This window comes from Oxyura jamaicensis, chromosome 1 (assembly GCF_011077185.1).
Source record: "Oxyura jamaicensis isolate SHBP4307 breed ruddy duck chromosome 1, BPBGC_Ojam_1.0, whole genome shotgun sequence".
In the NCBI taxonomy this organism is placed as follows: domain Eukaryota; kingdom Metazoa; phylum Chordata; class Aves; order Anseriformes; family Anatidae; genus Oxyura; species Oxyura jamaicensis.
The window spans coordinates 183712343-183724489 of NC_048893.1; the positions used below are offsets into that span (position 1 = coordinate 183712343).

General features: G+C 37.4%; 1 protein-coding gene across 1 annotated transcript in view; it reads left to right on the top strand.

The window, feature by feature from the left end:
* Window positions 1-10453, top strand: part of USP12 (ubiquitin specific peptidase 12) — a 36386-nt gene extending 25933 nt beyond the window's left edge. Inside the window, exons 7-9 of the mRNA XM_035325639.1 lie at window positions 3339-3536; window positions 5606-5684; window positions 7780-10453. Of these exons, the coding sequence (XP_035181530.1) occupies window positions 3339-3536; window positions 5606-5684; window positions 7780-7881 (379 nt within the window). The 3' untranslated portion in view covers window positions 7882-10453. The remainder of the gene's footprint in view (window positions 1-3338; window positions 3537-5605; window positions 5685-7779) is intronic.
* Window positions 10454-12147: the final 1694 nt, after the last annotated feature.

Genomic DNA, 12147 nt, shown 5'->3' on the forward strand with positions numbered 1-12147 from the left:
TCATTGAGGCTACTTCCATGAGTAATGAGAATCCATGTAAAGTGTTTTGGGAGGACTATTATGTATTTTAAGAATGAAGAAAATAATGGTCTTAAGATCAAAGATACAAAGACAAGCTAAAACAAGCTACTAATAATTAGTTAAAAATTCTGATTAGTGATGAAAATTCACTGATTTTATGGGACTTTTAAACTCCGTCTCTAAATAAATTATTTTTACAGTTGCTGCAAGAGACAGTTTGATAGCACTTTTTTTTACTGATTCAGTCAGAATGATGCTCATAATACCACTTTTTTGCTAACTGAGATTTTGATTAGTTATGCTAAACATCTGCATGACAGAACTCCTGAAAAAACATCTGAAGTTCCGTGGAAGCCTGTAGTTTCTTTTGTGTAAAAACATTTCTTGCCTAATATTTCTTTTAGTCTTGTTCACACCTTTGAAAAAACTCTGATGTTGTGTACTGTGCTGTATTTATTACCTAACAAAGTATTTGTCTGCTTATATGGATGAGTTGCAGGGATGGGAACACTGACATGCTCTACTGGTTATACCACTGATTCTGGTTATTTGGTTTACCATACATTGAACACATGGCTTTTGGCATATCTCATCTGCCAAGTTTGCTTTTACACATTGCATAAGCTTACTAATTGATGTGTACGAGAGGGTTGTGAAGCAAGGTCTGTCCTGTTGTTTTCTGTTGCCTTAGCTTTTTTTCTTTGTGGGAGGCAACGTGATCCCTGACCAATAATAAGATGTGTTGACAGAAGCCTGTACTGTAGGCACTGATACATTGGCAAAACACAGTTTTTATTGTTTATACTTTACTCTTCATGTGGCCCTTAAGGTCAGTTTCACTGCAGTCATAATTTTCTTCCTTCTCTATATCATAAAGTTTATCCACGTTAGTGTCTGTTCAACTAGAAAAAGTGAATTTTTGGCCAGTGAAAGAGCTCCTATTGTCAAACAGAACTGCATTTTAAAAGGAGGACTTCCATTTTGAAAAAAATAAGTGAAGCAGAAATTATATCCATATCTTAGTAATATATTAAAAAGTAACTGTCCAGAAAAATAGCTGCTCCTGTCATCTTCCACCCCTTCTCCAGCATTTTTTATTTCCTACTTCCCTTGCAGGCCAAAGAGAAAACTTGAGTCTAGCAGGGATTTTCAGTTATTATCAAGTCCAAGTTTAATGACAAAGGAAAAGGAAGGTGTGTTTTTCAAGGATTTTGTCCCCGGTCCCTTATCTTTTGGGAAAGGCTTATGTTGTACAAACATATTTACTGACATTCTGAAAATACAGTCTTAGACACATCTGAAGCCTCCATTGGGCTTTGCTGAGACTTCTGAGCTACTTTTCAGGGCTGCAGGCAGCCTGACAAATTCTGCGCAGTGCTAATCCAAGGTAATAAGCTGTGCCAAGAAGCACAGCACTTTAACTTGGTAGCTGTTTTTGTGGCAAATTTATTTTATTTTGTGGGCAAATTTATCACCCAGAGAGTGGAAGTTTCTGTTTGTTGCCAGGCCAGCTGTGTTTGGCTGACGAGAATTTGTAAGCACTGACATGAGATCTCAATACCTCAAACTAGGAAAGGGGGCCAGCGTGTCCTCAGTAAAACTAGGTTATCACTTCCTGGCTTTGACTTCAGTAAAATGAAGCTGTAACATGTATACAAAATCATTGTCCGTAGAGCATAGCATTATCTTATTTTGGCAGCATCAGGTAAGCTGAATAACAGTGTGCTGTTTGTATCCCTTGGCAATGTTAAATGAACGGGCTTGATATGAAAATGTGGAGTAATACAAATGTGACAAAGTGGTATTGCCTATTTTAAAATTCTTATTTGACTTGGCCAGTTTAATGGGAAGGTCAGCTGGCACAGGATCTCTGGAGCAACTTTGTTGCGATACCTTCACTGTGTACCAAGTGAGGTGTAGGATTTGCATTTGGGAACTCAGGAAAGCTCTAGGGAGGTATGTCTTAAAACTGAATTCTGTGCTACATGGCCTTGTGGTGGTTCAATACTGGTAGGTAGCTAAGTGCCACCACACCAGTCTCTCGTTCCCCCTCCTTCAAAGGACAGGGAGAGAAAATACAATGGAGAGTTTAGTGGGTTGAGTAAGAACAGGGAGATCACTCACCAGTTACTGTCACAGGCAAAATAGTAAGGGAGATTAATATTATTTCTTGCCTATCACTGGCAGACTAGAGCAGTGGGAACTGAAAGCAAACTAAAGACACCTTCCCACCATCCACCCTCTGCTAACTCTTCCCCCCAAGTGGCACAGGGAAATGGGGAATGGGGGCTGCGGTCAGTCGTCTCCGCGGCCCCTTCACAGTCACTCTCTGCCCCTGCTCCATGTGGGGTCCCTCCCATGGGATGCTGTCCTTTCCAAACTGAGCCTGATCTCTTCAAGCACTGCTCCCACATGGCTCCATACCCTGGGGTCCATCCCCCAGGAGCAAACTGCTCCAGCACGGGTCCCCCACGGGCGGCAGCTCCCCCCAGACCCCTGCTCCTGTGTGGGCTCCTCTCCACAGGCTGCAGCTCCGGCCCGGGGCCTGCTCCTGCGGGGGCTCTCCATGGGCCGCAGCCTCCTCCAAGCCACATCCACCTGCTCCCCCGGGGGCTCCTCCACGGGCTGCAGCGTGGAGATCTGCTCCATGTGGGACCCACGGGCTGCAGGGGGACAGCCTGCTCCACCAGGGGCCTCTCCACAGGCCATGGGGGAACTTGTGCTGTGTGCCTGGAGCACCTCCTGCCCTCTTGCTGCACTGACCTTGAGGGTTGCAGGGCTGCTTCTCTCTTCTCTCTCCCAGCTGCTGTTGCATAGCAGGTTTTGTCCTTGTCTTAAATCTGCTCTTCTAGAGGCCGAACCAGCATTGCTCACTGGCTCGGCTCTGGCCAGCAGCAGGTCATTTTTGGAGCCGGCTGGAGCTGGCTCCTATCTAATGTGTGTCAGCTGCTGAGCTCCTCACAGAGTCCACCTCTGCAGCCCTCTCACTACCAAAACCTTGCCACATAAACCTAATACAGGCCTTTATGTCTAAATTATTATATGGGTTGTTCATGGGTCTTCATTTAGCTACTATTCTAAATAAATTTACAATTCTCTCAATTGTTAAAATCCACCTTTGCTTTAGCAACATGGGACAAGTTCTGTATTATTTAGGAAGCTGATGATTTTAGCATCTTTTAATGCATGTATTTTTTTAAAAGATTTCAGTAGATAGGTTTCCTGTTTGTCAATATCAGCTGAATGATTTGGCTCAATACTAGAAATACTGGTTTTAGAAATACTAGTTTTTACATTTGTTTTTTTTTTTTTTCCAGGATGAAAGTAAAAAAGCTGCCTATGATTCTAGCTCTCCATTTGAAGAGATTTAAATACATGGATCAGCTGCATCGATACACAAAACTCTCTTATAGAGTAGTTTTTCCTTTAGAGCTTCGTTTATTTAACACCTCAGGAGATGCCACCAATCCTGACAGAATGTATGACCTTGTTGCTGTGGTAGTTCATTGTGGAAGGTAATAACAATATATTTTATGTAAGCGATTTTTGTGTAAGCTTAACCGTGTTTACAAAAACAAAACACCCAACATCACGTCACTAATAGCATTTAAAGATCCCTTAAAAGTTTTTTAGCAAGGGAAGCATTGCGAAGAGATGCTACCAATCCTGGTAATATATGGCTTTGTTGCCATGACAGCTCATTGTGGAAAGTAGTAGCAATATATTTCATAGGATTATTTGTATGAGCCTAACTATGTCAAAAGGAAAAAAAAAAAAAAAAAAAAAAAAAAAAAACATTTAATATCTTAATATAAGCAGTAACTTTTAAGGATCATGGAATCATTTTTAAAAATGGAGGAAAGAAAGCATTTTAGAACAGATACTGCTTTATAAAGGTTTCCTTCAGGGTTTTGTGTGTTTCTCACAGACTTTATCAACATTTTCTGAAATATATCCATATGTTATGAGTTTTGTTGATTACTTTATTTTTTTGCTTTCAGAATGTGACTGTTAGATTTGTATTTGAATCATAGAATCATTAAAGTTGGAAAAGACCTCCAAGATCATCTGGTCCAACCATCCCCCTACCACCAATGTCATCCACTAAACCATGTCCCTAAGCAGCAGGTCCAACCTTTCCTAAAACACACCCAGATAAAGAAAAATTGATTTTGCTGTATTCCATAGATGTTCTTATGGTTTCAAGTCTTTAAATTACAGCTGCTATGCAAACTACTTACAGACTAAAAGCACCAAAGTGGAAAAAGATGATTTAACATCTAGAGTCATAGAATAATATACATTGTGAGGTCAACTACCTAAAGCTTAAAGCAGGGCTAACTTCAACATTTGATTAGGTTGCTCAGGGCTGTACCCAGTTCAGTTTTATGACTAGGAATGGGGTTTTTTACAGCCTCTTCGGGCAATTTGTTTCAGTCCATCAACATTCTCACTGTACTTTCTTTCCCCTTTATATCACATCAGGAATTTCCCTTGTTGTGCTTTGTGACCGTTGTCTCTCTTACCCCACCTGGTGCTGTAGTTCTCTGACAAATGCAGTAGCCTGCTGCTGGCCTTGCTCCAGTTTATCAGTCTCTCCCTTACATTGACAAGATTGTGTCTGGAACCCTATGTCCAATTTTGGGTCCCAGAGTGCAGAGTAGCAGGGAGTATCACTCTAATGGTACAGCCCCATATGTGCTCAGTCTTGGAAACTTACCCATTCTTAGAGCTATGTCGGGAGGTTATTTGTGTTTTACTTTGGGTTGTGTCATTTGGTATGCAAACATGTCCCTCACAGATGGCAGCCTTCCCTCCCTGATACAAACACAAAAATTGTATGAGTGTCATTAGCAGGTTAAGGCAGTTCCAGAACTATTTTAGGTAGATGTCCACTTTCACTTTGTTTTAAGGTTCAGCTAGTTTGGAAAATGTATCATTTTCTTACCTGAAATCTGATTAATTAGTAAGGCACTTTTACAGTTGTTTTTTTTTCTGTCATGGTTGTGGAGAAATTTCTTGTCTGACACAAACTGAAGAGCTGTGCATTAGAACTGTCTTAGTTTAAATGGGAGACCTTCCCTTGCTGTAAGGGTTCTTCAAACTTCTAAATTGACAGTTTAATTCAGTTTTTGTTTGCAATCAACCAAATGAAGAGATTCCTGATTGAGCCTGTAGATGAGCAGCAACTTTACATGTTCTTCTTTATGCTCTTTTTTATGAAGATCAGAACTGGTGTGGGATCTATCCTATAGTGATGCTATGAAGCATCAGAATAATTTATTTATTTCACTTCTCTGTTTCTCTTTTATTTCCCTTCATTTATATTTTCATGCCTGTGCTGCTTATTTCTCAGTTTATGTATAATCCTTTTTTTAGCACAGTATTTAATACAGATAAGTGAGACATTGTTATGAAGATGATTTAAGTGGAAGAGGAAAAACAGCATCCAAACAGAAATTGTGTTGGTACCCATCTCAATTACTGTTAAATACTGCTTTTCTACAAGAAAAAAACACTTTAATGAAATATGTTTTTACATACGGGTTATAGTTTGTGTTCTTTTTTTAATTTTATTTTACAGTGGCCCTAACAGAGGACATTATATTGCGATAGTGAAAAGTCATGATTTTTGGTTGCTTTTTGATGATGATATTGTTGAGGTAAGTTTTGTGTATACTCTGGACTTTTTTCTCATACCAACCAGAGTACTTGCAGCCCTTGTTGTGTGCATGATTATTTAAAGTAAAATGGCTGATACTCTAACGAGAAGAGCTGTTCAATCCCAATCTAAATGATCAATAACTGTGAGGACAGAGCTGCAGCTTACAATTTGACTGTGCAATAATTTTAATTGGATTTCATTTTGTATACTTCTGAAAAGAAGCTTCTTTGTTTATGGCCACTGTCTTTCACTTTTGTTTAGTAAGCTGTTCCTGTGGCCAGAGTATATGGCAAATAAAGGTGCAGATAAATTGGTTTTATTGCAGTTCTGCTCTGACAGTAAATAATTTCTTGGAGGAATGTATTTGTGCATATTTTCGAAGAGCTTATAAATTACTGGAATGGATCAGTCTCATCATCTGTTTTATAGAATGTCCTGGATTGTTTCAGAAAAAACTTTAACAAGTGTCAAAGTAGACAAACTGGGGGTTCCCAAGTTTCAGCGTAAAATCTAAAAGTTAGTCCCTGTAACAGGAGTCTTTTGCTTATGGTATTCTTGCTAATATTAGCCATGCTTCCAGGAATTCTTGTTATTCAAACAAACAAAAAATTCCTTTAATCAGTTTTTGCTTTGTCAACTGTTTCATCAGTTATCTTTTATTCTTCATTGAGAAAAAGAGCAGAAACTGCTCTTGTCTATATTTTGTACCATTTTAGGTTTTTTGTTTGTTCTGTCATCTTCCTTTTTTCCTCTTGTTTATGCTTATACATGAACAGAAGTATGATTGTGCTGTCTACGTCCTTTATTAGATTTAATTAAGCCAGTACAATGAATAGTTTACATTTTTTCTTACGTTACACAAGTACTGTCTAATTAAAAAGAAGAAAAATGAGTGAGACAGGTATTGGACTTAGTGTGTTAATTGGCAGGACAAGTCAAGGGTATTAAGGAGTCTTATCGCCAAGCCACGTTATGGATCGTTTTTCACACAGGAGATGACAGACATGGAAATATGCAGGGTTGCTGGGAAAGTAAAAGGATTGCCTCTATGTCTAATCAAGATACACTGTAAATTGAAATGTCTCAGTAGGGTCAAAAGTTCACTTTCCTACAAGGAAAAGAGAGGTCACTGTGATAGATCTTGTATCATTTCACAAAAATAAGGGACAGTCTCTCCAATTCCAAAGCAGTAACACCTGGCAGTAATGTATTTTTTTCTCTTCATTCTTCTAAAGAGGAAATAATCTTTTTGTTCTCACATGTAAAACATCTCTTGGCTTTTCGGCCCATGGTTAGTCAAGTTGGAATGACTTGCTCCTTCCTGAGAAGACGTTTCATTTCAAACAATAGTAATGAGATTAAATAATGTCTGCCTAAGTGAAGGAAAGTTCATCTTTCCACCTTTTTGTTGTTTATAACCTAATTACCCTTGCTTTAAAATACAGCAAGAGAGCATGCTTTTAATTTCAATTTCTTTTGTATAAAAAGTGATGACAAGAAGACCAGACTATACTCATTTCAAAAATGTCTGGTTTTAGCAGACACTTTTAAGGCTTTCCCCAAAAATCTTGGCTATAGGAGGCGTTCCAGGCTGGCAGGATGACAGGCAAACTTTGTATGAAAAATTAAGAAAAAGTCAGCCTTCATTCTTTGCCTTCTCACTATTCTCATCTGCAATTGACTGGCTTACACTGCTTAGAGTGAGAAATGATGGTTTGTACTTACGTTCTTCATTGTGAATTTAAAGTCTTAGTGGGATATGGTTACCTTTAAAGCTTTTCTGTATGAAATCTGCACAAGCAAGGCACCTTGGGTTACACTCATAGGTTCACTTAATCCGTAAAATTGCACACACATGCATACATAAACATACGTATCCACTACCATCTGTGCAGTTGATGACAGACTGAAAACATAACAAATTTAAGAATTATTGGGACTTCTCATTATTTTATGTAATATGTGAAAGTTATTTTTGTTTGAGAAAACAAATTATTAAACAAATTAAAAATATTTTAGAGTGGAACGTAATGTGATGATGTATATGTTATGCAAGGTAATCTTACTTTAAAATTTTGGATTTTTACATACAGAAAATTGATGCACAAGCTATTGAAGAATTCTACGGGTTGACATCAGACATCTCAAAGAATTCTGAGTCTGGTTACATCCTCTTCTATCAGTCTCGGGATTGAGGGGGAACTGTAGCGAAGAGAGATTGTTCTGCCTCACTTCTCTATCTTGGAATGGAGCAAGCACTGAAGAAAAGCAGGAAGCTCCAGGGGTGTTAGCACAGTTTGCACACAACTAAGCAAAGAGTTTGGGATTTTTAAAACCTTCATATCATTACCATTTTATTTGCTCAGGTATCATGCTGACTACACGTCTCCACTGCATCCCGTAAGCAAAAAAGAGATACCAACCACTCCTGCAGGAGCTTTCCATTAGGTAATGCTGTTTCTGTGGTCCTAATTCAAAGCCCATTAAGGTCAATGGAGAACCTTACATGGACTTCAGTGGAATTTGAATCAGGTTCTAACTGCACTGCCAGACTGGTGCACTAGGAGCATTAGAAATCTGTATTTTATACAGACTTCACATATAAACAGTAAAGGACTCTTTGTGAACTTAGTTTCCTGTGCTTAAGTTTGAAAGAATGAGGCTGGGAGGGTTAACATGTAAGCAGGAAGATATATCTGGGCCCAATTGCCTTCTTGATGGTAGTAGTTTAACTGAAGATATAAACTGGTGTCAGGGAGGCAAGTATGTTTTGCTTCTCTGAAGAAGCTTACGTTATTTATAATGTATGATCGGGAACAATCAGTCAAGATTATGGCTTTTAATCTCCGTATGGGGAAAGGTTTGGTTTGTAATAGTTTATTTTTATTTATAAATTATTGTAACGTAGGGTCTTGTGTACTGACTGTCCTTTATTCTAACAAGTATTGAGAATTTTATATATTAATTTGAATTAAAACTATGTTAAATGTAAAGAAGAGCCAATATAAATTCTAAAAACAACGTCTACAATGTCTTAAAAAATTAGTAACATAGGAGAGAGATTTCCTTCTGGAAGAACTGGTATCTAAGTGAGGTACTTTAATTAAATTAGAATATCATCTTTCCATTAATGGGTGAAAAAGTGAACAAATATTACACAGAAGACTTTTAAGAATGCATATCAAAAGAAAATGATGGTGCAGTAGTGGTATACCAGTCTTTATAGTTCTTTAATCATTTATTAATGTCTTGTACTCTAAGCAAATTAGAATGACTTGGATCAAAGTAAACTGTTTTCAGAATATCATTCCCTTTCTTAAAAACAGATCCACTTATGTTACCAATAACATGGGTGACTGTCTCAAAAACCACTCAAGGTCTCAAGTATTAATTTTTCTAAGTAATGAAAAGAAATAAGCTTAAAATTTCATGAGACCGAAGATACTACATTCCTTTAAAAGTAGGATGAAAAGTAGGGCTTTTCACTGAAACCAACTGTTTTACCCTGCTTTAGGTTTATGAAACAGCATTAAGAACTAACTCTTGACAAAATACCTGATCTGTAATAAATGTGAACTACTGCGATCTGACATTCTTCCATTTAACAGTACTTTGTCTGACAGTAGCTGAATGTAATTTCTGGAAAGTCAGGGGATATGCGTTCCAGATGATGGCAATCAGGTCTTGGATGTCCTTGTCACCCCTCTTCAGCTAGTGATTTTTATTGTAGTTTTCTAAGGTTATTTTATTGATACTGTTACAACTTTTGAAGAATGTCTCCTGTCTGCTGCTATAACTGACTATTTACTTACCTGTATCTTTTAGCTCAGGAAATGACTTCACCTATTCGCTCAGTTGAACAAATCTTTAACAGGGTCACTAAATAAATTGGGCTATTTAGCAACTGTCATGCTGTAACAAAATGCTTTTGTAAAATGCAAAGTTTCTAAAGCCCTGGTTTGGCTTGAATTCTTTTGTATAAAATTATGTATCATGATTAAACTACCAGCATTGTAAAGTAAAGCTTAAATATTGTGGGAGATGCAGAAAATATGATTGGATTCTTCTTAGGGGATTCAAGTAATTTTAACACCTTTTTTCAGCTTGCAGTGGGAAAAGGGTTAAGGAGTGAGCCAGTTGGTTAATGGTGCATGTTAGAAGGATGAAGTCCTTTGCATACTAAAGGTACAGTATTGTAAAAGAACCGTCATGTTACTTTTTGCTAATGGACAATTTTTTTGTTATTTTTCTTTCTTTTTTTTTTTTTTTTGGATGTAGTCAAAATCTGAGACTAGTTGCTAAATACTTTATACCCTAACAAAATTTAAAACATTTTCATTTTATTCACTGGTTTTACTCCTGCCACATATTTTTATAATGCGCTTTCATTTTATGTAGGGTTTTTGAGATAGTATTCCAAATTGTATGTTTCATTTTACTTTTAGTGCAGGTGAAATAATCAGAAGTTCTCAATTAAACTATTATCAGAAACTGCAACTTCATAAAAAAAAAAAAAAAAGAAAAGAGGCAGGGGAGTGCAAAATATGGCTGATTGGTATGTAAAGCATTATAGGATTATTTCTTGGCTGTAGTACAGAGGGGAGTATGGGAAAGTCGTCAGTTGTTGTAAATGGTGGAAATGATTTGCTGTGTAACTATGTAAATGTTAATCGGGACTGCAGTCCCCTATTTTGTATATTGGAGCAAAAAAAAACTTCTATTAAATAAAGTATGTTCTTTAAAGGTAAGTACTGCATCGTTTGCAGAGCCCCAGTGGTCAGTCTGCTGTCTTTTGTGCTTTTCAGTGTTTTCAAACCTAAAAAGTATCTGGAGCTTCCTGTATTAAGTTAATTGCCCTTAGCCATGGAGGGAGAAGTGTGTTTAAATATGGTGCATTTTATATCTAAGTCTGTTGTTACAACGAATAGTTTTGGCAGTAATGTTTTTGGCGGTGCACTTATTTCTCTAGAACTAGTTTTTAAGTCGGTTGTTGATCTCTGAGGCAGAGAAGAGGGAGTGTTTTGAAATACCATTCTTTCTTGACTTCCATTTCCTCTAAAAATCTTTATCTTGCTACAAAATATGCATTCAAGTTACCTAATTGATTTCTTCGATCGCCACTTTGTGGGAGGGGAAACAGAAGGAAAGAAAAATAACAGTGCTTAGAGTATTAGCATAAGAGAGAGACTGACCAAAGAACTGGCATCCAGCATCAGAAGAAAAAGGTGCATTACTTTAGTAAAAATCTCTTTTCATTATCTATGTGTGATTTGGTATCAAGTTAATTTTCATTGGAGTATACGCTGCTGTTTGCAATGAATGTGTGTACTTTTTACAAACAGATCATACCCTGCCATATTCGTAGTTGTGACGACCACACCACATCCATGGTCTTTCACTGTGTAGAAATTGTGACTTCAAGGTGTTCAGGTTCATGTATGAATGATTAAAATGAACTCTGTTGTGAGAAGTTAATCATAAAACATGTTTAGGTGACATTTAGATGTTAACACATAAAGATGTGATGCCATTTCAGATCTACTGCCATACCCTGAGATATCTGCATAGGACTGGCAGATCTAACACAAGATCTACAAAAGATCCGCATCCTTCTGAAGCGGCAGCTTAAGGCTGGACAGGACATCCTGGCTTGTTCCCCATGTCTTTGTCTCAGCATTTTCACAAGCATTGTTGCATATGCCCTCCTTGGTGCATATAAAGATGAAAGTTTCTATCACTTCATTACTTTTCTGAGGTCTCTGGTTATTTCCTTATAAATAAGGGAATATTGTAATTCCCTCTCTTGTAATTCCCTTATTAAAATGAAAAGAATTCTATGTTCTATTTGGTCCAGTCTCTCAGCTCTGGGTTTAAGATGATCACTATAGACTTACCATTAAGATTACCTTTGCAACTTTTAAAAATAAATTTTATGTGAAATCTTCAGTCTTCATTTAACAGAACTTACTTAGCTTTATTTCTTGTCTTTTTGCACAGAAATTTCCAATTGCCTGTACAAGAAAAATCTTATTACGGGTTAAATCTGTGGGTTGCAGCGTTACATTGCAAATGTTTCTGTGACTTTTTTTCCAGAAGTTTGAATAATCCAGATGTGGTTTGTTTGATCTCACAGAGTGGCTTTATAGTCTTAAGTTGTCCATTCCCTCACCCCGTGTTTGTCTGGGTTGATCTTAAGATGGTATGTCTTAGAAATTCAGTCTTTGTTTTCCCTCTTGATAATACAATGTGCACATTTTATGGTTTCTGTCTTGTAAGGCTTCAAAAATCCTCTAACCTCGCACAGTATAATGTGAGATGTATAATACATGTGTCTCTTTACATGCAAGCCTCCAAGTACTCAATTATTGCCAAAATTAATATTCTACATAACCTGTATTCAAGGGCTGTTCATTTTACAGCAGCATTGCTGATTGATTGTTATAACTGAACTATGCAGGTCA